Below are 22,687 nucleotides of genomic sequence, written 5' to 3'. Positions count from 1 at the left end.
AAAGATATAAGTAACATACATTAAGAAAAATAAGTACAAATGACTTGAATTATGCAGAGTGAAATGGAATATATTATATATTGACTTTTTAAATCATAAGGAAATGTTATCCATTTTATTGTAACATCGCCAAAGAAATCGCCAGCTTTGTCAGGTTTTTAAATCTTTCATTTCAGAACTTGTGCAACACAACATGCCTACTGTCTGCCGCAGCTGACGCCTACAACAGAACATGAAAAGTGAAAGTAAAAAGTCCACTCTCACTCTGTCACGTCAGCCACGTGGTGCGTTCTGGTATACCACGCAAAATACAACCGCCACATTAGGACTCGATACATTACATTCCAGGTATTAATATCAGGGGTGAAAGTGGCTAGAATTTCATGCCAGAACTCCCCTGCGTGAAGGTCGCCACGGAGCCAGAAATTTAGTTTATTTATTTTCATTTGTTGGGGGGTGTTTTGGCACAGTTATTTCTATAACAACATACAAAAACTGATTTTTGTTCAAAATTGTATTTTTTTTTTTTACATGATTTGCAAACTAAAAGTTAACAAAAATGGCAATAACCCCAACCTCCACCTCCTAATTTTTATTTTCCCTCATTTCCTCACATACTAAATGCCAAATCTCAATTTTTACTACTTAAGAACATAGGATGTATATTAAAATTGAAGTTAATGTAAACATTTACTTTTGCTTTTTCTTTCTTTTTTTTTTAATTATAAAGATAAGTAACATACTTTCAGAAAAATAAGTACAAATGACTTATAGTATGCAGAGTGAAATAGAATATATTTTGAAGATCGCGCATACATTGACTTTTTTAAATCATAAGGAAATGAATAAGTAGCCTAACATAAATGAACAAATATAAGTCCAAAGTGCACATTGACAGCTAAAATGTTCAGAACCTCCCCATCAGAGCAAATAAAACTAAATATGATAAATAAGCCTCCTCAACTCCTTCGTTGCTCTTTAAGACTTGATCCATTTTATGTTGCATTGCCCTTTTTTGTCGCATCAATTCAACCAACCTTTTTTTTTTTTGCTGTTCCAGAAAACATGCACATTTGAACCTATCAGAGCTAACTATCTCTGCTGATCACATGTCAGTATGTCAGCCAATTGAACGGATAAATGAGTCCAGGCGTTTTGCTTTGCTGCGTGCATTCGCACATTGACGTGACTCATCGTCGTCAGACTCAGGTAACTGCAGCAGCTGGGGAAACCTCCATGCCGTCTGTGGAATATAATAAATAATAAATGTTGGTGGAAACGACACTACACAAGCACTTTATTATGCTTGTTGTTAACACTTGTGTATGTAAATCTGATGTTGGTAGATTGTTTTCTTCCAGGAGATGAAAGGCATGTGTGGCAGCTTAGCATATTTTTTTTCTTTTTTGTTCTTTTTTACATAGCGTTTTAACAGTTGCCGTCATATTTTGGAATCAAAGGATCGTGTACTGGAACAGCATTCTGGCCCTGAATCTTATACCGGAACTGCGTTCCTGACCGTTCTGGCCCACTTTCACCCCTGATGATAGTAAAAAATTAGGGGGATTTATATTAAACGGGAGTAATTTTATGTGCATACTGTATTTAGACTAGATGGTAGATGATGAAAGTTAGAAGCATTTTTTAGTTTTAAGATTCATATTTAAATTGATTACAGTGACACACCACCATTGATGGAATTATTTTCAGTGGACTTCTACATATTTGTGGTTCAGCAGTGAAAAATGTACAGATGTTTTTCAAAAAACATATTAACTCAAACCCAAGATATTAAATTTTTTCTCTGTATTCGCGAAACTGCGACAAACGCGAATTTTTGGTTCTCTGTATTCCCTCATTTTTCGCGTTTGTCGCAGAAAAGCAGGGGGAATACAGTGATTTAAAAAAAATTTTTTTGCTGTATTCCCTCAGTTTTCATTGAAAAACGGGGGAATACAGTGAAATTTTTTTTCGCTGTATTCCCTCGTTTTTCATGTTTGTCGCGGTTTCGTGGAAAAGAGGGGCAATACAATGAAAAAACTTTTTCGCTGTATTCCCTCGTTTGTCGTGGTTTCGTGGAAAAGCGGGGGAATACAGTGGAAAAAATGTTCGCTGTGTTCCCTCGTTTTTCGCATTTTATGTGGAAAAGCGGAGGAATACAGTGAATTTTTTTTTTCGCTGTATTCCCTCATTTGTCAGGGTTTTGAGGAAAAGTGGGGAATATAGTGAAAATTTCTTCGCTGTATTCCCTTGTTTTTCGCGTGTCGCGGTTTCCACAAAAAACGTGAAAAATGAGGGAATACAGGGAAATTTTTTCCGCTGTATTCCCTCGGTTTTTGCGGAAAAGCGGGGAATAGTGAATTTTTTTTTTTCGCTCATTCCCTCATTTTTCGCCTTGTTTGAGGAAAAGCGGAGGAATACAGCGGGGGGAAAAATTCCCAAAAACTATTCCCTCATTTTTCGCCTTTTTTGAGAAAAAGCGGAGGAATACAGCGGGAAAAAAATTCCCAAAAACTATTCCCTCGTTTTCGTAAGAACTGGTGGTTTTAAATTATCCCGAAACTAGTGATTAAGGGTACATTTAAATCCAGTTTAAAGTACATTTCACTTGATATTCCTGCACTATGGTTTATTTTTAATAATGGTCCCACTGTTACATTGTGGGATTGAAAAGTGTTAGATTTGGAAAAAGGCATATTACACAGTGAGGATTCAGGAACCAGGTCTGCCACTTAAAAAAGACAGAAATACTTGAGACGATCTCAGTCATAATGTGTGCGTTATAAGTGTCTTTAGTGGGGCAAACTGAAACGCCGCTCACCATTTTGGCGGTGCTCTCTGGCGTTTCATGTCCACATCTTCAATCCTTGGTTCTTGTTCAGTAGTTATTGTTGTGTTTGAAAGATAAGGTTTGAAAGAATTACGTATACCCATGTTGCCTCTTCTGTCCTCAGGTGGTTTTGTTCGAAAAATAATTTTGACCCATTGTAAAAATATTTTTTTGTTCATTTCATTAATGTTTGTTGCTTGTTTTATTGCTGTACAACTTTCATAGACAACATTTTACCGGCAAAGTCTTAATTTTAAATTCATATATAGGAAAGTCAATTACATGCAATGACATTGGGAGCATTCATGGAGTAAAGTAGTTTAAATTAACCCCCCAAAAATCTTGTATAGTCCCTTTAAGAGACAGACACCGCTAGAGATGCGGGTCCGATCACATCATTTTCAAAGTATCGTAATCGGCAAAAAAATATCGGACATGCCTTTTTTTAATATATATATATATTTTTTAATTGAATCGTTTTATAATTGTATTTAAAAAAACGTTACAGACATAATGTGTTACACTAATCCAGTCTTTAGTTTAGACTTAAAGTAGGGTTATCAAATTTATCGCGTTAACGGCGGTAATTAATTTTAAAAAAATTTTTTAACGCAATTAATGCATGCGCTGCACGACCCACTCACGCATTGTCGCATTCAATCTTTAATGGTGCCGTTATACCTATATATAGAGCTAAAAGGCAGGATAAAATGAGTAGAGTGAATTTTGGCAGCCTTTGGAGACTTTATTTAATTGGCTAAATCTTTACAATCCCTCTCCCTACGATTAGAAATATCGTGGGACGCTATGTTATTTCCCAACGCAGAGAAGATATCAGTTGGTACCACTACGCACAGTCATGGTTGCACTTCCCATCATGCATTTGGGCAGAACAGTTAAAGGGCTACAGTATCATTTACTGAAAGCTCAACAAATACACTAGATGGCAATATTTAGTCACAATATAAAAAGTCACATTTATCCTTTAAGAATTACAAGTCTTTCTATCTGTGGATCCCTCTCACAGAAAGAATGTTAATAATGTAAATGCCATCTTGAGGATTTATTGTCATAATAAACAAATACAGTACTTATGTACTGTATGTTGAATGTATATATTCCTCCGAGTTTTATTCATTTTTTTCTTAATGCATTGCCAAAATGTATATGATCGGGAAAATTTATCGGGAATGATGAATTGAATCGGGAGCAAAAGAACAAAAACAATCGGATCGGGAAATATCGGGATCGGATCGGGAGCAAAAAAACATGATAGGAGCAACCCTAGACACCGCCTAAAATAAAATGAGTTTGGAAAAAAGTACAAGTATACACTCGGTGAATTTCACACAGACAAAAAACAAGACCTATTTGTGTCAGCAAATACCTCACAGCAAGTTTATTTATACATCCAAAAACAAAAGATCAAATTTGTCACACTATATACAGATATTACATACAGTGTTTGTACACATATTACATAACTTGTACACAAGAAAAATAGACATAAAAATGTAAACCTTTTGTATACAAAAAATACCTTAGACAAACAAGGACCGATAACAAAATGTGACTAAGATTTGAGCTCATCCTAGCTTTCAAAACCATACGACAGTACATTCAATGAATACGGAATTGTCAGCCATCTCTCAATACAAGCAGTTACATGTGCCTACTAGCCTTGTTCATTTCCTTCTAAGACGGGAGAGTGGGGCGCAGCGACTACTCATGCTAAATATGGATACAGCAGTATTACCTTGTTTTGCTCGCAAAGAATATATAATATAGACCCCCCCCCCCCCCCCCCCCCACTTAATGTAATAACACTGCAGGCGTCTGTGGTGGAGCTACAAAGATGTGGGTTCTCTTTGGAAAGGAGAGGGAACTGGGCCTTCTCACAGCTGGAAACTGACAATGGGGGTGAGAGTTGGTAACAAGCAATCGAATATGGGAATAAAAAACAAAAAAACACGTGCAGTGACAAACAAGGCAGGCTTAAATCCTTTCACTTTTGTGCAAATCCATTTTGAACAACAAGTCTGTCCACTAAATACATGGTAGACGCATATATTCCTATGTTTTTTTTCATACCTACGCAATCTCCCGGGGTTTTTAATAGCTATTTAAAAAAATATTCTTCCGCAGAACAGTTCCACTACTAACGTGACGACGTATACGGCAAACAGACAAAATCCATCTGACGGCCCAGAGAGTTTTACAACCCGTTTGATCACCATTTTAAAAACATGAGACTTGTTCTACACGCTACACGTTCCACTCAACACATCGCAAGACTATTTCTGCCCATTTGCTACTCAATAATTCACCGACAAACCCCTGGGTGGAGACCGTTACGCTGTACACTCGATAATGTGAAGATGCATCCAATTTTAATTGAAAATCCAAATTATTCACGTTCGAGAAAACCTGCTAAAAACTGAACTGAACCATTTTAACTTATTGGCTGCCTTTGAATGATCGATGCCTGCCCTACTAGTCAAAATGGATTGGACACCTAGCACCGTCAATGGCTCTGAAGCGGTTACTAATAGCGTCACCCTACACCTGCCTGGTGAGAGACACATGGGAAAGTCACAGTTCAAATGTACGTTTAACCAAGGGGTGTCCAAACTTTCTTAAATGTGGATTCATGATAGTGGTGGAAATTGCTGTAATTTTCGGACTATAATAATGATTATAAGCCGCCACCCACCAAACTTAACACGAAAACGGCATTTGTTAATAGATAAGCCGCATCTGTCCTCACTGTATTTTGGGATATTTACACCAAAAGATAGTATCCAGTAACACTTTATTTGACAGCGGCATCATAAGACTGTTACGAGACCAAATGAACCACCATGAAGATTTGAACCAACTGGCTGCAAAGTTTCATTGCTTCAAGAAGCTTCATTTGGTCATCACTCCTCCCTTGGGGGAGACAGTCAACCTCTGCTTCCACCTGCTGTCAACGCTGTTGTCGTCCAACATGCCTCCTAGCATGCATTGCAGTGCTACAGATATAAATATGGCGGAAAACACAGACAAGACTGAAAAAGTATTTTTTTTAACTGTATTTTAAGCCAAAACAAATTTTGTGTTTGATTGAACTATATGTCTATATTCTGCCATAGCAGATTCATGGCTCATTAAGCCCCCGAACTATTTTTAATTTGTCCGTTTTACCCTGGAAACCCCCGTTTACAGATGTCGCTCAACCGCTTGTTTCAACCTAGCCATAAATAGAAGGTATATATTATATTTCTTATTCAAAATGTGTCATTTTTAGCTTAGAATCATTAATTGATGTCTTATATTTCGTTTAAAAAAACTGTCAAAATTATCACATTAATGGGCGGTAATTAATTTTTTAAATTAATCACGTTAAAATATTTGACGCAATTAACGCACATGCCCCGCTCAAACGGATTAAAATGACAGCACAGTGCAATGTCCACCTGTTGTTTTTTGGAGATTTGTCGCCCTCTGCTGGCGCTAGGGTGCGACTGATTTTATGGGCTTCAGCACCCATGAGCATTGTGTAATTATTGATATCAACAAGAGGGGTTTTAATATAAAATTTCTATAACTTGTACTAACATTTATCTTTTAAGAACTACAAGTCTTTCTATCCATGGATCGCTTTAACAGAATGTTAATAATATTAATGCCATCTTGTTGATTTATTGTTATAATAAACAAATACTTATATACCGTATGTTGAATGTATATATCCATCTTGTGTCTAATCTTTCCATTCCAACAATAATTTACGGAAAAATATGGCATACTTTATAGATGGTTTGAATTGCGATTAATTACAATTTTTAAGCTGTAATTAACTCGATTAAAAATTTTAATCGTTTGACAGCCCTAAAAATTATATATTCACTCGAATATTTTAAACTTTTAAACAAATGACGTCACAATGAAAAAAATGGCGTCTGTAAAAAAGTCAGATATCTACCTCATAACTATCGCTTAATTTTATTTATTTTTTGTTACAATCGCATTTTCTCCGATATGTTAGATGATAAATAATCGATCCAAGCAAAGAAAAACTGTTAAAAAAAAATTTTTTTTTTTAAACCTTCAAAAGAGTAAATACAGTGGGGAGAACAAGCATTTGATACACTGCAGATTTTGTTGGTTTCCCCACGTGTGAGCCATGTAGAGGTCTGTAATTTGTATCATAAGTTCTCTTCAACTGTGAGGGACAGAATCTAATACAAAAATCCAGAAAATCACATTGTATAATTTTTAAATAATAAATTTATATTTAACTGCATGAAATAATTATTTGATACATTACCAACTAGTAAATATTTCGGCTCTTAGTTCTTTTTTAAGAACCCCCTCCTGTTCTCCACTCATTACCGGAAGTAACTGCACTTGTTTGAACTTGTTACCTGTATAAAAGACACCTGTTAACATGCTCAAACAAACAAACAAACTCCAACCTCTCCACAATGGCCAAGACCAAAGAGCTGTGTAAGGACATCAGGAATAAAATAATAGACCTGCACAAGGCTGGGATGGGCTACAGGAAAAAAAACAAGCAGCTTGGTGAGAAGGTAACAACTGTTGGAGCGATTATTAGAAAATGGAAGAAGTTCAAGTTGACGGTCAATCTGCCTTGTTCTGGGGCTCCATGCAAGATCTCACCTCGTGGGGCATCACTGACCATGAGGATGGTGAGGGATCAGCCCAGAACTACACGGCAGAACCTGGTCAATGACCTGAAGAGAGCTGGAACCACAGTCTCGAAGAAAACCATCGGAAACACATTACGCTGTCATGGATTCAAATCCTACAGCGCACGCAAGGTCCCGCTGCTGAAGCCAGTGCATGTCCAGACACGTCTGAAGTTTGCCACTGACCATCTGGATGATCCAGAGGACCAATGGGAGAAGGTCACGTGGTCGGATGAGACCAAACTTGAACTTTTTGGTCTAAACTCGGCTCGTCGTGTTTGGAGGAAAAAGAAAGATGAGTACAACCCCAAGAACACCATCCCAACCATGAAACATGGAGGAGGAAACATCATTTTTTGGGGCTGCTTCTCTGCCAAGGGTACAAGACGACTGCACCGTATTGAGGGGAGGATGGATGGGGCTATGTATCGCCAGATCTTGGCTGACAACCTCCTTCCTTCAGTGAGAGCCCTGAAGATGGGTCGTGGCTGGGTCTTCCAGCATGACAACGACTCAAAACACACAGCCAAGGCAACTAAAGAGTGGCTCCGTAATAAGCATCTTAAGGTCCTGGAGTGGCCTAGCAAGTCACCAGATCTGAACCCGATAGAAAATCTATGGAGGGAGCTGAAAGTCCGTGTTGCCCGGCAGCAGCCTCGAAACCTGAAGGCTCTGGAGAAGATCTGCAAGGAGGAGTGGGCCAAAATCCCTGCTGCAGTGTGTGCAAACCTTGTCAAGGACTACAGGAAACGTTTGGTATCTGTAATAGCAAACAAAGGTTTCTGTACCAAATATTAAGTTAGATTTTTGTGATGTATCAAATACTTATTTCATGCAGTTAAATGCAAATTTATTATTTAAAAATCATACACCGTGATTTTCTGCTTTTTTGTATTAGATTCCGTCCCTCACAGTTGAAGAGAACTTATGATAAAAATTACAGACCTCTACATGCTTTGCAAGTGGGAAAACCAGCAAAATAGGCAGTGTATCAAATACTTGCTCTCCCCACTGTATATGAAAAAAAAAATCTCGACCACTTACTGATGTCTGCGATTTCTGCATCGCGACCCTTGTTATAGTACCATGTTTCACCCATAAAATCCCCCCAAAATTCAGCTGTGGCCATTCACAGCTGTGTCTTGACACTCAGTGATACATGCTAAATGGAGTTTTTGGATCGAAACAAGGTAAGTACGCGATAATATCTCGTTAAAGTCATGGCGTCTGTAATTCTGCTCTCGCGTGCTCTCACCTCCAGATAGGGTTTTGCTGTTTAATTTTTTTTTCTTTTTTTAAATCCCCTCCTGTTCAAAATTTTTCTCCCTCCAGAAAATTGAGATTTTAAGCTTTCCAATGATGTATCACGCATGCATATCGGACAATTTTGAAATTTGGCCAAATTGGGGGTCTCAGAGCGGAACTTCAAGTCAGCCGAGTGTTTTCCGCCATATCAAAATTCATGTTCTGTGCTAATTATTTCTTCAGTTACTGTTCCAGTTGTTTCATTAATTGCTAGTTATGTTTTTTTGGTAACACTTTATTTGGCAGTATGGCCATAAGACTGTCATAAGACTATCATAATTATGAAATGACACTGCCATGAGCATTAATGAATGCTTATGATAGATGCCATTTTGTGTCATCTGGCAAATTATCTCACTTTTGAATGGATGTAAAATGTCCAAGCTGGACGTAAATGGAGTTAGTGACATAATTTACCTGATGACACTTGATGACATCTGTCATAAGCATTCATTAATACCCATGAGTGTCATAAAAACGCACCGCTGTCAAAGTGTTACCTATTAACCCAAATAATTTAATGAAAAAGCCGCACTGAAATATAAACCGCAGGATACAAAAATGAGGAAAAAGGTAGCGGCTTACAGTCCGGAAATTACGATAATCATATTTTAGGGAGGCTCTGCTTTTTCGGACTGAAATGACCACTGTTTCATCATTCAGAGTTCACAGTTACAAAAAAAAAAAGTAGAACCCTATAATGGACACCCCTTAGGAGTTAAATAAGGGCTAAAAATTAATAGAGAGCACCTTGGAAATAGACACCGAAATCCCTGGATAGCTATCTATCGCACGCCGGACTTGGCAGGTGACGCCATACACGAGAACGTCAATGTGTTTATTGCTTTGCTTAACCTTTTTGTGTACTGGGTCGCGCAGCTGAGAGTGAGGTCAGAGATTTAGACGAGAACCAAACGGATAAATGAGCACATGTACAGCATACACACCATATAAAAACAGCTTTAAAAGTATTTGGGTGACTTAATGAACAAGTTTACGTAATTCAAGAGCGTGTTTTTTGGGGGGGTTGTTTCCCCCCTCTCTTTTTTTTTTTTTTTTTTAAACGAGCAGTGTATGAAACAGGTGGAAAAAGAAAAAGAAAAAGTGAAATCTGTGTCGTTCCAAGCTGAACGTTTTTCCGGGATTCAGCAACTATCGTGTTATCGGTCCGCTAGCCACATTAATACAAATTTGTGACTGACAAAATCTCAAGGCCTCATACAAGCAGACCAAACCCCACTTACAGCAGTACCTTGACTTACGAGTTGATCCATCTTATAACTCAATTATCATGATACCCAACCATCCGAGAACAGGCGTGTGCCTAACACCTCACTAGTAAGTAAGCTGGGCAATCTCCCCAATAAGCAATCACAATTCTTATTAGGGAACGCCCCGATCGCGTGATCGCGGATCGGAATCAGGTGAAAAGGATCGGGTTTTTAATAAAAAATATATAGTTGTTTTTTTGCTTCATGCAGTCTCCTCCCTGCTGTTTTTCACAGTTAGGCAGTGTATTGGAGTTGTTAAAGTTAATGATGATTGCATAACTGTCAAGTTGTACGGTTTCGGCGTAATTTGTACAGGTGAGCGCTGATTTTTAAATGAGTACGCCGTACGTTCAAAATCTGTACGTTTTTCGTGCATTACGTTTTTTTCTCCATTCTTATTTTGTCACCGTTTCGGCAACGAGACGATGAGCGTTGCTATACGTTACCTTGGTTGAATGACGCGAGAAAAGTCAGACACGGAGAGAGAGGAGTGTTTGTTGTGACGCTGTAGCAAACTCGATGCTAGGCTAGCTGGCTCCAATATTTCCTGACTGTAGCCAATACCCTACAATCTACGCCGAGAACTACATGCAAAATGACAGACTCGGCGGCGTTGGTAAACAGCCGCCATCTTAAAGCAGTAGACTTCTCAGAAACGCTCTGTTTTAGTGAACCTTCCTAGCGAACCTAAGTAACTTTATATCTAAAATACTCCTAAATTGGCAAAATCTTGACTTGAATCTATCTTTAAATGATGAAAGTTTTAAAACTTTCGCATGTCGAAAGTAGACAGAAGGGAACTAATGCAAAAACGGGAGCAATTTTAACAACTTTAACGGTTGATTCACAACATTAAATGACTTCCAAACATAGCAAAGGTTAATATGTTTCTTTGTTTTCTTTTTTTTTTTTTTGAATTTTTTTTTTTTTTTTAAACATGAAAGGTAACACCAGTTACTTTGCCAAGTAACTAATTACTCTTACATTCAGGTAACTAAGTTACTAATGCAATTACTTTTTGGGAGAAGCAATTTTTAACTGTAATTAATTACTTTTTAAAAGTAAGATTAACAGCACTGGTCATAAAGATGAAGCCTGCAGAATGAAAAGTGAAAAAAGCGGAGATTTTATTCTGCCAATTTGTTGCCGAACACAATTTGCCCGCAACTATTGCTGATCACTTCTCAGAATTAGCAAATGTTCCCTGACTCAAAGATTGCATCGGTAAGTTAATTTTATCAATTGACCTTTTTAATTTAATAATTGGACATAGTAACGAACTACCTTCAAGTCAAACTGTATTGCGAGCTGAAGTGCAGCCGTCAAAAGACATGATAGAAATGGCCAAAAGTGCTACATACAATTATAATAAAAGTCACTGTTAAATTTTAGTCATCATGATGTAGCTGAAGATGTTGTTCTTTGATTGCACCAGGTTATATGTTATAATATTACCAAAAATTCGTATTATTTTAAAAACTGAGTTTTATTTTTGTTTCATATTGCACGCTATATACAACATTGTAAGATTAGTCACTAATTTGTAAGGGCATACGTCACTATTTGTAAGATTGCCAATCGCCTTGGGTTGATAGGTATGTGACTGACAGGCGTTGAGGATTTGATCTTGCCAAAGAAGCTTGGAATCGCTACCTTCAAAGACGGCAAATGCGTAAATCACCGTTTAGCTTGTTAAACACTTGCGGTAGTGTGCTGTGGCAACTCATTGTGTGTGTGTAAGGGAGCGCTGTTCTCAGCGACGTGAGCTGATTTCATAAAGACAAGCATTTTTCTTTGTTAATCTTGTTTAAAAGTAATTCACATTATGAAGTTGGCACGGTGGGACTGTAACATGTTTACAACTTTTTTTTTTTTAAACAACCCTTTTTTACAGTAGCGGAAGATTGTCAAAATCAGGTGACTCGGACGCTAAAATATTTGATCGGAACATCTCTATTATCAATTTTTATATCATCTGATCAAGATTATTTTCGTAATTTTTTTAAACTTGATTTTTACGTCAATGTATTTTGGTAGTTTCTATATAATGGTGTTGACCATTGTATAGTAGCATTAAGCTAGCCGGCGTTCAAATAATGAACTATATGCGAAATTTCTTTCTTAGTGTTTAGCTTTACAGTTTCTCTCTCCCGGTGTTATTAACCGCTAAAACATGATTAACATTTGACTTTAGTTGAGGAACTATTCAAAATCTGCCATACTAGTCAATTTGCATCTGCATATCGAAGCCTAATTGATTTTGTCGAGTTTTTCAGGAAACTCAAAAAATGGAACCATTTGTTCTTTTTTTTTTATTATATTTGCGAACATTTTTAAAAATCATTTTTGTAAAAAAATGACCAAGGCAGTTATTAACCTCCGTGAAGTTGGCCTTACATCAGTTGCAATTTTACACAAAAATTAAGTGATATGTTTGTGCTGAAAAAAATTTTGCAATCGTTTTTGAGATATTAAACAATCTTTTATAGGTCAATCTGAGGGCAACCGGCCCCCAATTTTGATTAAAATAGCTAAAAATTGTGTAATTCGTTTGTGCTGCTTTGTGCTCTAAACATTTTCATTTGTGCTGCTATTGTTTTTTTTAGATTAATTTCGAGTGATGACGTCACACAGCCCCCCGTTTATTTTAAAATGGACCCGAAATGGCAGTGGCGTGGGAAGTGGGGTCTTGGGGCATCCCCTGGTTTTGGTTAGCAAACAGTGTTTTCGTAATTTTTTTTTTCGTTAAAAAAATCAATCAATAAAACATATTGAAAAATTGAAGTAATTAACTTTGGGGATTAAATATATACGGTGAAAATGTTCTATATATTTTTGGGTATTTACATGTTCACCACCTGATACTTTGCTTGCTACCAGGTCACGTTGAACGAGGTGCTATTGAAATGGAAAAATTAACTGTTGACAGGGGAGGCATTAAAATGGCGCAAAAACAAATTAGCAATATTTTCTTTACAAAAACAGCTAAGTTTTTCTAAAATTCAATTTGAGGTCAAAAATGAAGATTATGGTTTATAATCGTGCCTAGCGAGGAAAAGTTAGCTGCAGATTTAGACTGTGGACAACTTCAAATGGCTTGCATTGTAGCCATGTTGTTTGTGGTTGCTGTTGAGCTGCTGCCGTGCAGTTGGACATTTGTGTGCAATTTGAGTGTTGTGAAAAGTGGGTGTTCAACATAGGTGTATTGGACCTCTTAGTTTACAAATGTGTGTCATTGCGCTGTCTAGCTGCGGGTATTTGCATTATAACACGCGGGTGCTTTAATTTCCAATACAAAAACCCACACTGTAGGTGAAATAGAACGCTGTCTTTGTAGTAGCCTAGTAGTAGGACGTAAACTATCCAGCATGCGTGTGTACTGCCATTATGCACGCCTTGTATGGAGAAAAAGCACGAGTGTGACAAATTTGGACCGAAACGGCTGTTTTTAGATTGGAAAAAATAAGATCTTAAGCACCCACTTCCAGCACCCCTGCGAAATGGTGCCATTCGTTTATGCTAAGTTTGTGCTGTAAAATTTTTTATTTGTGCTATCGTTTTATAGATATTGAGATATCAATTTCAAGTGATGACGTCAATCAAACTCCGTTGCGGCTGATGAAGAGTACCAACCCTCTCAATAACAAGAGAACGTCTCAACAACTTGCGCAAACGTAGAACAAACGAATGGTACCCTTTTGGGTCCATTTTGCAGTAAATTGGGGGCTGAGAGTCACGTCATCACTCGAAATTAATTTCTAAATATCTCAAAAACGATAGCAGCACAAACAAATTTTTTTTTTTTTTTTTTTTTGCACAAATGAGCACAAACCTAGCACAAACAAATGACAATTTTTCTATAAATTTGCATCTGATGGGGAGCCAACTTTACGGAAGCCAACCTCACGGAGTTCAGTTATATTAAACTGATGATATGATCTATTAAACATGACGATGCTGATCAAAGAGACTGAGCTATCATTTCTTCTTAAAATCGTTCTGCCCTACTAGTGCACAAACTTGTTCTACTAATGAAAGTAAAATTTTTAAAAATGTATAAGTTGGTGTGCACATAAGTCAAGGTACTGTACTGCGAAGGTTTTGATGAGACCCCTTGGCGTTGTGCAAAAATTTATGATCAAATGTGTGCACTGGGTTTGACATGTGCCATCGCCTTTGGAACGCAGTTTGAGCATTTCCCATATCAAGCTTAACTCATTGGCTGCCTCTGACGGCTATAGACGTCCAATACATTTGGACTGGGAGGCCCATCAGCAAATAATCAATCATTTAGGTGATTCTCATGAAAACTCTGCATTACGGTAATGAAGGATATTTACCAAAGCTAGCTTAAAGTAGGAGAATGCTGTGATGACTCAGTAAGTTTGAGCTCCCTAATATTTTTACAGTAAAATACAATAAATGTCTAAAAACATGTATTATTAGACATTATGGTAATGATCACCTACTGTGGAGGAGTAGGCAAATATATGTAAACATTAACTTTTAACATATCAAAAAAGGTCAAACAAGCTTCCCCTGTAGCCATCTTTGTGGTGTACTATGGGTCAGAATTATTTAAAACAAACAAACAAACAAAAAAAAACACAGATTACACAATGTTACAGAAAAAAATTGTTCCTGGCTTGTAATAATTTTGTGTTGCCTGGGTCCAAACTAAATGGAAAAAGTGCCAACAAAACAGGTTAAAGTTTGGTTTAACTAAATTAGAGGCTATATTAAAGCTTTCCGATTTTACGTCCTAGTTATAAAGAAAATATTTGTTAAATGCCATGCCCTATAGAGAAAGGAGGAAAATATACACAACCTGTATACCGTATATAAAAGCATTAGAAAGTACAACAATAAAGACAAGTGGATAATAGAATTTCAAAGTCGTGACCACAAACCCAAACTTTTTGGGAAACAAAACTGTTTTTATATGTCAATGCGACGAAAAAAACTACCACTTAGAACTTGAGAACAAAAGTCTTACATGGTGATATGACACGATCATGAACTCGGTGCAACAATAATGAAAACTGCAAGCTTGGACACTAGATTTTTCTTAAATATTTTTTATACAAAGTAAGAAACCATTATATCTTATCATAATCTGCTAAATTATTTAGTTTTAAACAAATGTATATGTTTTAATTAAATGAATTGAATACGTATGGAGCTGTATTAAGGTGAAAACATCAAAGCTTTTCATGGACCCATTACAGTAATGAATTTACTCTAAAATCAGTTAAAAAAACATACAAAATACTAATTTGGTAACAAATCGTGGACTGGGCCACATTATAGACATAACCATCTTTCAACTAAAAATGAACTATTTCAGTGAATTTCACCATTTTCATGACCTAAAATCTACAAAGACATAGTTTATGTTAGCTTCATGAGAATCATCCATTCGTTGCTGACCCTCCCAGTTCAAATAGACCGGATTCCTATTGCTAGCAATGGTACCCAACAATTTTCAAGGACATGAAAAATATAATGCAAAAACCATGATTAGTTACTCTGCGTGAAAGGGGTGGAGGCGCTATTGGCACTTGCAGTGGTGGCACTAACGATGGAGAAGCCGGCGGGTGGCGCCGTGGAACTGTGGCTGGGCTGCAGGTCGTTAGGAATGCCGCTGTGCGAGGCCAGCTGGTGGCCGAAGGCGGCGCTGAACTGCGGGAGCTGCTGCTTGGGCTGAAGGGAGGTCAGGGAATCGTGCGGGGATGAGGAAAGAGGTCCTAGGGGCGCGGCCAGAGGCTGCAGCGTCACAGAGTTGACGCCGTGGGCGCCGGCCGGAGGGGTGGACAGCGATGTTGATATGAGATGACTCTCTGCCGCCATGAGATTACCGAACTGCGCCGGGTCGGCGAGGGGGAGGTTGTTCCACGACGAACGCGGGGGTTCCAGCAGCAGAGGGGCGTCTGTCTGGAAGGGGCTGTCTTGGGGTGAGGAGGGGATTTGGTCGCTGTACGGAGATGCTGTGGCCGCCTCCGACTTGGCCAGGATGTGAGGTGGGCGCGTGCAGGTGAACGTCCGCTCGGGGGCCTGAGCGAGAGGTGCCGCAGAGGAGGCAGGTAACGTTTGGGGAAGGTCCGTGGGCTGAGATGGCGACGATGGAGGGAAGTGGCCCGCCGTGGACTGCAGTATGTTGTCCTCTAGTTCCAGGCTTGGAAAGTTGTCCGTCGGGAGGCGACTGTGAAGGATGTCTGCCATGCCCCCCGGTTGGACCGCGCCGGAAAAGACCGTCATGGCTCGGTGGTCCACTCCTTCTGAGGGGGCGAGGTCTCCTATGGAGGTCAGACATACCAAGGAGTCCGGGTAGGACCCCATGGCCTGCAAGGCGCGCACCAGCTCCTCCGCCTCTTCTGTGGTGGGCAGCAACTCCCCGTTCTTGCCTAAACACATACACTTCAACTGTTAGATCTAAACTTATTATTCAGTGGAAACTTATGCTAGGCAATACACAAAACAATTATGGTATCCAGTGGCACCAATACACCTCCAACTGATGAGGCTTGGTACTACAACAATTTGGTCACGAGTATGCAGCAGACTAGAATAACAGCTAATACTTGCATGCATTTTTTCCTGTCACTTGTGGGTTCTCACACTTTCAGAACTGGAAAAATGTTAAAAATCAGAATGTCTAAGTTTAGATGTAAATGTGCACTTGTTAGGGCACCTTCAAACAAGTCGAAATCCTGAAGATCATCAGGTAGTCTGGGTAGAACATCAGAAAAATCCTCCTGGTTTAGCTCGAGGTCATTCGGAATGTCTTCCATTTCATTGGTGATATCGTCAGGAAGTTCATCTGTACTCAATTCTGGAGTCGATGGGCTCCTGCCAAAGAACACGGCAACGTTACAAACCTGCATGAATGTACGGTGCAACGTCGTAGGTTCATCCAGACCTGATGCTGGCCTGTGTAGAGACGCCGAGGCTCATTGTCGGCAGTCCCAGGTAGCTCTGAGGCAGCGCGGGAGGAATGGGTTTCTGAGGCCGCCGTGGCAATTTCCTCTTCTTCTTGTGTTTTTTGGTGAGCGCCGGTGGTTTGGTCTTTTTGCGTGGCTTACGCTGGTGCTGTTGCTGGTGGTGGTGATGGTGGTGGTGTTGGTGATGGTGTTGTTGCACTCGCCGATTGCCGTCCCCACGTAGGAAGTTATCCTGTGTGCAAAAGAGAATTTATATCAGGCATGAAAATGGGTCAGGGGTTAAAAAAGTGAGAAGGGTGTGGAGGAAATATATCCCAAACGACTAATTTTCCCCCGACTATTCAGCCAACTATTTTTACAATTAGTCGACTAATATTTTTTTTTTTCCAACTAATTTAGCAATTAAATTTTTGTTGACGCTTACCAATCCATAAAACATTTTGGAACACTTAAATTCTTTATTAAAGTGCAAATAAACATCTAAATAACAATAATTAATCACACATGAACACTGAGGTTAAATGCTGATAGCATTTACTAGTCCGAAAGAATGGAATGTAAACAGATCCAGAACACTGACTTCGCCTTTCCATTATTCAAAACAATTCTTATTAAAAAATGTCTAGCATCATTATTATAGTATACTGCTATATTCTTATTAAAAAATGTCTAGCATCATTATTATAGTATACTGCTATATATAATAGTATTATAATAATTATAATATTAATTGCCAATCATATTTTTTAAAAAGGGTGTCATTTTAAAGTAATTCTTAGTGTAAAATCTGAATTCTGTAGTATTATAGTATTTACATATTATAGTATTAATTCTGAAATATGTGGGATTAACTCCAGAAATCACTATTTATATGACAAACGTGACATGCTTTTATTTTGAAATGTTCACCGGAAGTACGTTCGCTAAACCTCTAACAACTTTACACTCCGCAAAAAGCACTTTTCGGCATTGCTTGTGGTGTCGCTATTAGATTTTTTTTTTTTTTTTTGTTGTTGCCGTTAGCAAATGCTGTTAACCAGCAATTTTTCCTGTTTGAAGTGTCACCTTTTAACCGCAAGTTTGCGTTTTGGAAAAGACTGCCAATGTTTTATAGCAGGCTAAAGTAAGTTGTCTTTTTTCCCCATTGGTCTCAGTGTAGCAATGCTAACGTTTACAGTGTTTAATGTAGATGTGTTTCCTTATTTTGTATGTGTGAACTGTAATTCTACGGCGTGTTGTTGACCAATAAACATCTGGACACAACAATTGGAGTCTCATATGTCATCTACACGCACGCACAAATGTATGCTCGCACGCGGTGATAAAAGGCAGCCGTGAAAATTACCGCCCTCACTTTTATTTACCTCGCGATAAATGGTCTCATTGCATATCGCGACAGGCTTAGCAACTTCAATAAAACATGTCGTTAGTTAGTTAGATGGACTCAAGACCCCCCCCCACCCTAAAAATGTTCTCCTCGGATGTACACAATTCACGTAGGTCACCCTTTTTGACTTCAAAGGAGAGTGATTTTCATGCCTGTTATATACGAGTGCGTCCCCATTTGTGAAGATGATTGTAAATGATGAACTCACCATCTTTTTGGCATGCTCTTCACAGAGTGGCGTCTGATGCGTGATATCAAACACGGGAACGGAGCACTGTTGACCGTCTGCAAACTTTGCGGTGCAGCTTGCAAACAGCTGCTGTGAGCGATTCAACAGAATGTCTACAGACAGGAGTTAAGGAAGAAGAAAAAACCCGGATGGTACGTTTATGAACATTGAACTGAATTAAACTGCGTACACAAACTAGGAAGGATACGCTGAAAACAATGTTTAGTGAAGGGCAGCGCTCGGTTGTCGCAGGCCTGGCCTTTTGTGCTGCCTGTACACGTGCCTGGATCCATGTTGTGGAGTCTTGCAGTTGCCCCACCGTGGTGACGCCCTGAACCAGCGCTAAACAAGAGGAAGTTTGTTTAACTGACTGAAAAATGACTTCAAAAATAATTTTTGACACTACCTTGAGGGGCTTTGAGAGGCACCACGCATCTCCTGGACAAGCTGCCCAGCACAGTCTGGATCTTTACTGGCAGCGTGCACCAACGCTTTGCGGAAAGCGTAGCGGTACCTTTTCTGGCGGATACTCGCCCTCTCCTGCCTACACATGTGCTTGTACTTCTGCTGCAAGTATGAGCAAAGTCTCAGCAATCGCGTACTTCGCGAGGAGCCCGTGTCGTCCTCCGACCTATTTCGGGAATAGACATTTATTCGTCGTCATCGTCAATGGAGACGCTAGGCTGATTTGCGTGCCAATGTTTGGTTACTGACCCGTTCTGTGGTCTCCAACTGCTCAAGCCTGGAATAAATCTTTCTGCTTCGTCTTCTTCATCATCATCGTCATTGTCAGCACTGTCCTCCGACCAGTCCAGTCCTGCAAGAGAACTTGTTAGAAAAAGTCCTTGTATAAATTAACCCCAATTATCGCATGCAGTGTCCAGATAAGCACCTAAATGAGGAAAGAAGTCTCCGTATTCCTGGTGTCTCTTAGCACAAAGCTGTACTAAATGCTGCAACCTGGCTAGGCAGCGGGCCGACGACGAGTAGGAGGTGGGCCGCATGACCACCACGTGATTGGAAGCAAAAGGTGTTTTCCTGCTGAGCGACGGCCCCGATGGCTGCGCGGGACTGGGTGTTGCATTAACGGGTGTCCCAGGAGGCAAGTAGTTGACTGTCTGAGGTGGTGCTGGATTGCATAATAGACCCTGCTGAGGGGGTGGCTGGATAAGACCTGACTGCTGCCGTGGGGCGTGCGTGTTGAGCGGAGAGGAGGGGTGCACACGGGGCACAGGGGTGGGACTAAAGTGCTCAGAAGGTGTCTGGAAAGGGTCTACGTCCCGGCAGATTTTCTGGTTCAGCACCAGCCGACTCTGCAACTTCTTCTTGATGGCGTTGCTTTTACGAAGAGGACCAATCTCCTCCCCGTCCGTATCATCCTCGTAAAAGGTAAATGGATCCAGGAGTTCCCCGTCGGGAAGGGCTAGTAGACGCGAACAGGGTGGCGATGGCGGAAGTTCGTTCAGACCGTTGGAAGCCAAGGGTAAAGGTAAGGAGGGCAGTGTTATGTTCAGAGCCACCGACTCCAGGTGGGCCCGCGAACGCATTTCCTCCAGAGCATCGTGTTTCTTCTTCCGTTCCTTCTTTGGGATGAAGCCGAGGACCTGCAGGTGGCTGTTACAGTACCTGAAACATAAGTGTTAATTCCGCTTTTTAAACAATGTGTTAGGCCACGTGTGTACAGGTCTACCAGTAAAACACCCAGATGCCTCTGTCTGGACTGCTCACTACCAGCCACTCACATGTTAAATGCAAAATGATGACTACAGAGCACTGTAATTACGCACCTGCGATCCTCTGACTTAGGGATGGGGTTGGTACACCGCTGACTGTTATACTTGGCCACATATTCACACTGTTTGAAGGGGGCGGTCTTGTCTTCCAAAACATGCCGAATGCAGAAAGCGTAGCCATTGAGTCTGCGCTGCTTGCAGAGCTTTGGGCTGTATGAGCACAACGGCTTATTGTCCACCTCTGAGAAATGTATGTGTTTGCCTTCATACATCACGTGACTCTTGTCCTTGACAACATCAGCTGATGGGATAGAGTCAGGGGGAAAAGCAAGAATGACATTATTAACACACGCAAAAATTTAAAAATTCTGCATTATATATTTCAGTTGTACACATCCCTATGCTTTTTTGTGCTCACTAGTAATACAATTTAGCACAATAGTCAGTGATACTACAGTTGTTCCACTAACGCGGATCCACTGTATATTCTATTGGTTCGTTGAACTGAACTCATGATCACTAAAAGTAAACTATTGCATGAGCTTTATTAAGTTGGATATCAAATAGATGTAATAATGGCAAAAGTAATATTATTTATCACCTAATTGTGTGATGAATACATTAAAACTTCGGAAGTGACAATCCAAAAACAAGCCTAATCTACTTATAAGTGTCCTGCCGGCAAGTATATAATTGAAATTAATGTTTTACACTCCAAAAATGTGGTCCAAGTGTCACGTGAACTGAAGTTGTCAACAATCGCCAGAATGGACACTTACACATGTACATAGATAAGCACGGTTGTGTGTATCGTTGAAAGAAATGAGACTCGAGGGTTAATGTACTGTAAACACTAAGCTACAGGTCACTTATAAGCGCAACCCATCTATCTAAGCAACTGCTATCATTGAGTATAGCGGGTCCGAGTGGGTATCGCACACGCCAGTTTTCACATAGCACACAATTATAGGGTTATAATTGAAGGTAGCAACAATAATGACATTGTTAAATATATTGCTTACCAATAATGAAATTAGTGACTAAGGGTTGCTTACAAACGATAACTAGCAAATGTCTGTCGGACGGAGCTAGCTTCTAAATGTTAGCATGTAGTCCGAAAAGACGTTTTTAAATTGTATTTTCTCCAAAAGTAGAGTTAACCGGACATGGCAGCTACGTGAGGTTTTTTTTAATCACAAACACATTCTAGTAAACTGCTCCGTGGTTATTTTTATTTACCTCTCGGCTGCTTTGAAACCTCCAATATTTGTTAAGCTAGCTAGCTAAGGAAGCTAAAAACACGAATTAGTAGGCGGTAGCTAACCAGGAAACGGAAACCTCGACAAATGGCGAAACACTGCGGGGCTCTATGTGTATATTCATCATTTGCCATTTAAACCGTAAATTGAGAGTAAACACATAATATATATAAAACCAAACAATTTATTTAATTGTATAAAAACATTACTCATAAACAGATACAAACAATAGCGCTCCACACTAAGTTGAGGCCTGTTTGGGGGGGGGGGGCAGTTAAAAAAAAAAAAAATCTATATATATTTATTGACGTTGATATCGTTGGGAAATTAGGCTTGAGAAAGCTTTACAAAATAATTAGACATCATAACTCCACGTTATGTTTATACTGACAAAGAATGATGTTAAAATATTTAGACTAATATTCGACCGTTACAGGCCTGTTAGCTTCAGCGGCACCGGCGTCGAGTGGTCGTCACCTCCCCAGCGGAAGGGTGCGCGCAACGGTTTAGCCACAACTCGAAGTCGAGGTCTCACTTACCTTGAATTGGTACGGGCCGCTGTACGGTATTCGCCCCCAGATAGACGGCCGAAATGTCTTAATACGATCCGCTAGGCTATTCGTGCATCGATGTCCCGAGATAGATTAACAAGAGTGATCTTCATCGAGCCAGGCGCGACTTGATTTTCGGATGCATGTGAAATAAGCGCCCGATCAAATTTTAAGCAGTAGGTAGGGTGCTAAGGATTTTGTCAGATCCACGGCAGACTCCCTCACAGCACCACTACAGGCACTGCGGGGACATGACAACAACCCGCTCGACAACAACAACCTCTCCAACCATATTGGAAATTCAACTTTGTTAAGAGCGCCCACATTGTCGAAGTGCAACAAAAAGTGTGACAGTGTCGTTGCCATGTTCAGCATTTAGTGCACTTTTATGGCGAGAGGTCCGAGCGGGGCTGTTTGAGTGACAAATCCACATAGAAGCGGCCAATTCATCTCGATACAAGTGTCTGTGTATAACGTGCCCTGCTGC

General features: G+C 39.7%; 1 protein-coding gene across 1 annotated transcript; it reads right to left on the bottom strand.

The window, feature by feature from the left end:
- Positions 1 to 3,934: 3,934 nt before the first annotated feature.
- ino80da (INO80 complex subunit Da) lies at positions 3,935 to 22,687 on the bottom strand. The gene is made up of 10 exons (XM_057851707.1): positions 22,189 to 22,687; positions 20,445 to 20,691; positions 19,550 to 20,283; positions 19,372 to 19,474; positions 19,064 to 19,288; positions 18,866 to 18,999; positions 18,637 to 18,770; positions 17,020 to 17,273; positions 16,792 to 16,949; positions 3,935 to 16,504 (listed from the first exon to the last, which is right to left on the bottom strand). The coding sequence occupies exons 2-10, from the start codon at positions 20,660 to 20,662 to the stop codon at positions 15,621 to 15,623; spliced, it is 2,844 nt and encodes a 947-aa protein (XP_057707690.1). The 5' UTR covers positions 20,663 to 20,691; positions 22,189 to 22,687; the 3' UTR covers positions 3,935 to 15,620.

Source organism: Corythoichthys intestinalis, chromosome 12 (genome assembly GCF_030265065.1).
Source record: "Corythoichthys intestinalis isolate RoL2023-P3 chromosome 12, ASM3026506v1, whole genome shotgun sequence".
Lineage (NCBI taxonomy): Eukaryota > Metazoa > Chordata > Actinopteri > Syngnathiformes > Syngnathidae > Corythoichthys > Corythoichthys intestinalis.
Note: the sequence above shows the minus strand (reverse complement) of the source record. Positions and strands in the feature narration are given on the sequence as shown.

What these genes read in the sequence shown, in the direction of transcription:
- ino80da (XM_057851707.1), bottom strand. Translation starts at nt 20,662, where the DNA reads ATGTATGAAGGCAAACACATACATTTCTCAGAGGTGGACAATAAGCCG. An exon ending in CCTAAGTCAGAGGATCGCAG is followed by an intron (nt 20,284 to 20,444) that starts GTGCGTAATTAC and finishes CTTATGTTTCAG; the next exon opens with GTACTGTAACAGCCACCTGC. An exon ending in AGTTGGAGACCACAGAACGG is followed by an intron (nt 19,289 to 19,371) that starts GTCAGTAACCAA and finishes TTCCCGAAATAG; the next exon opens with GTCGGAGGACGACACGGGCT.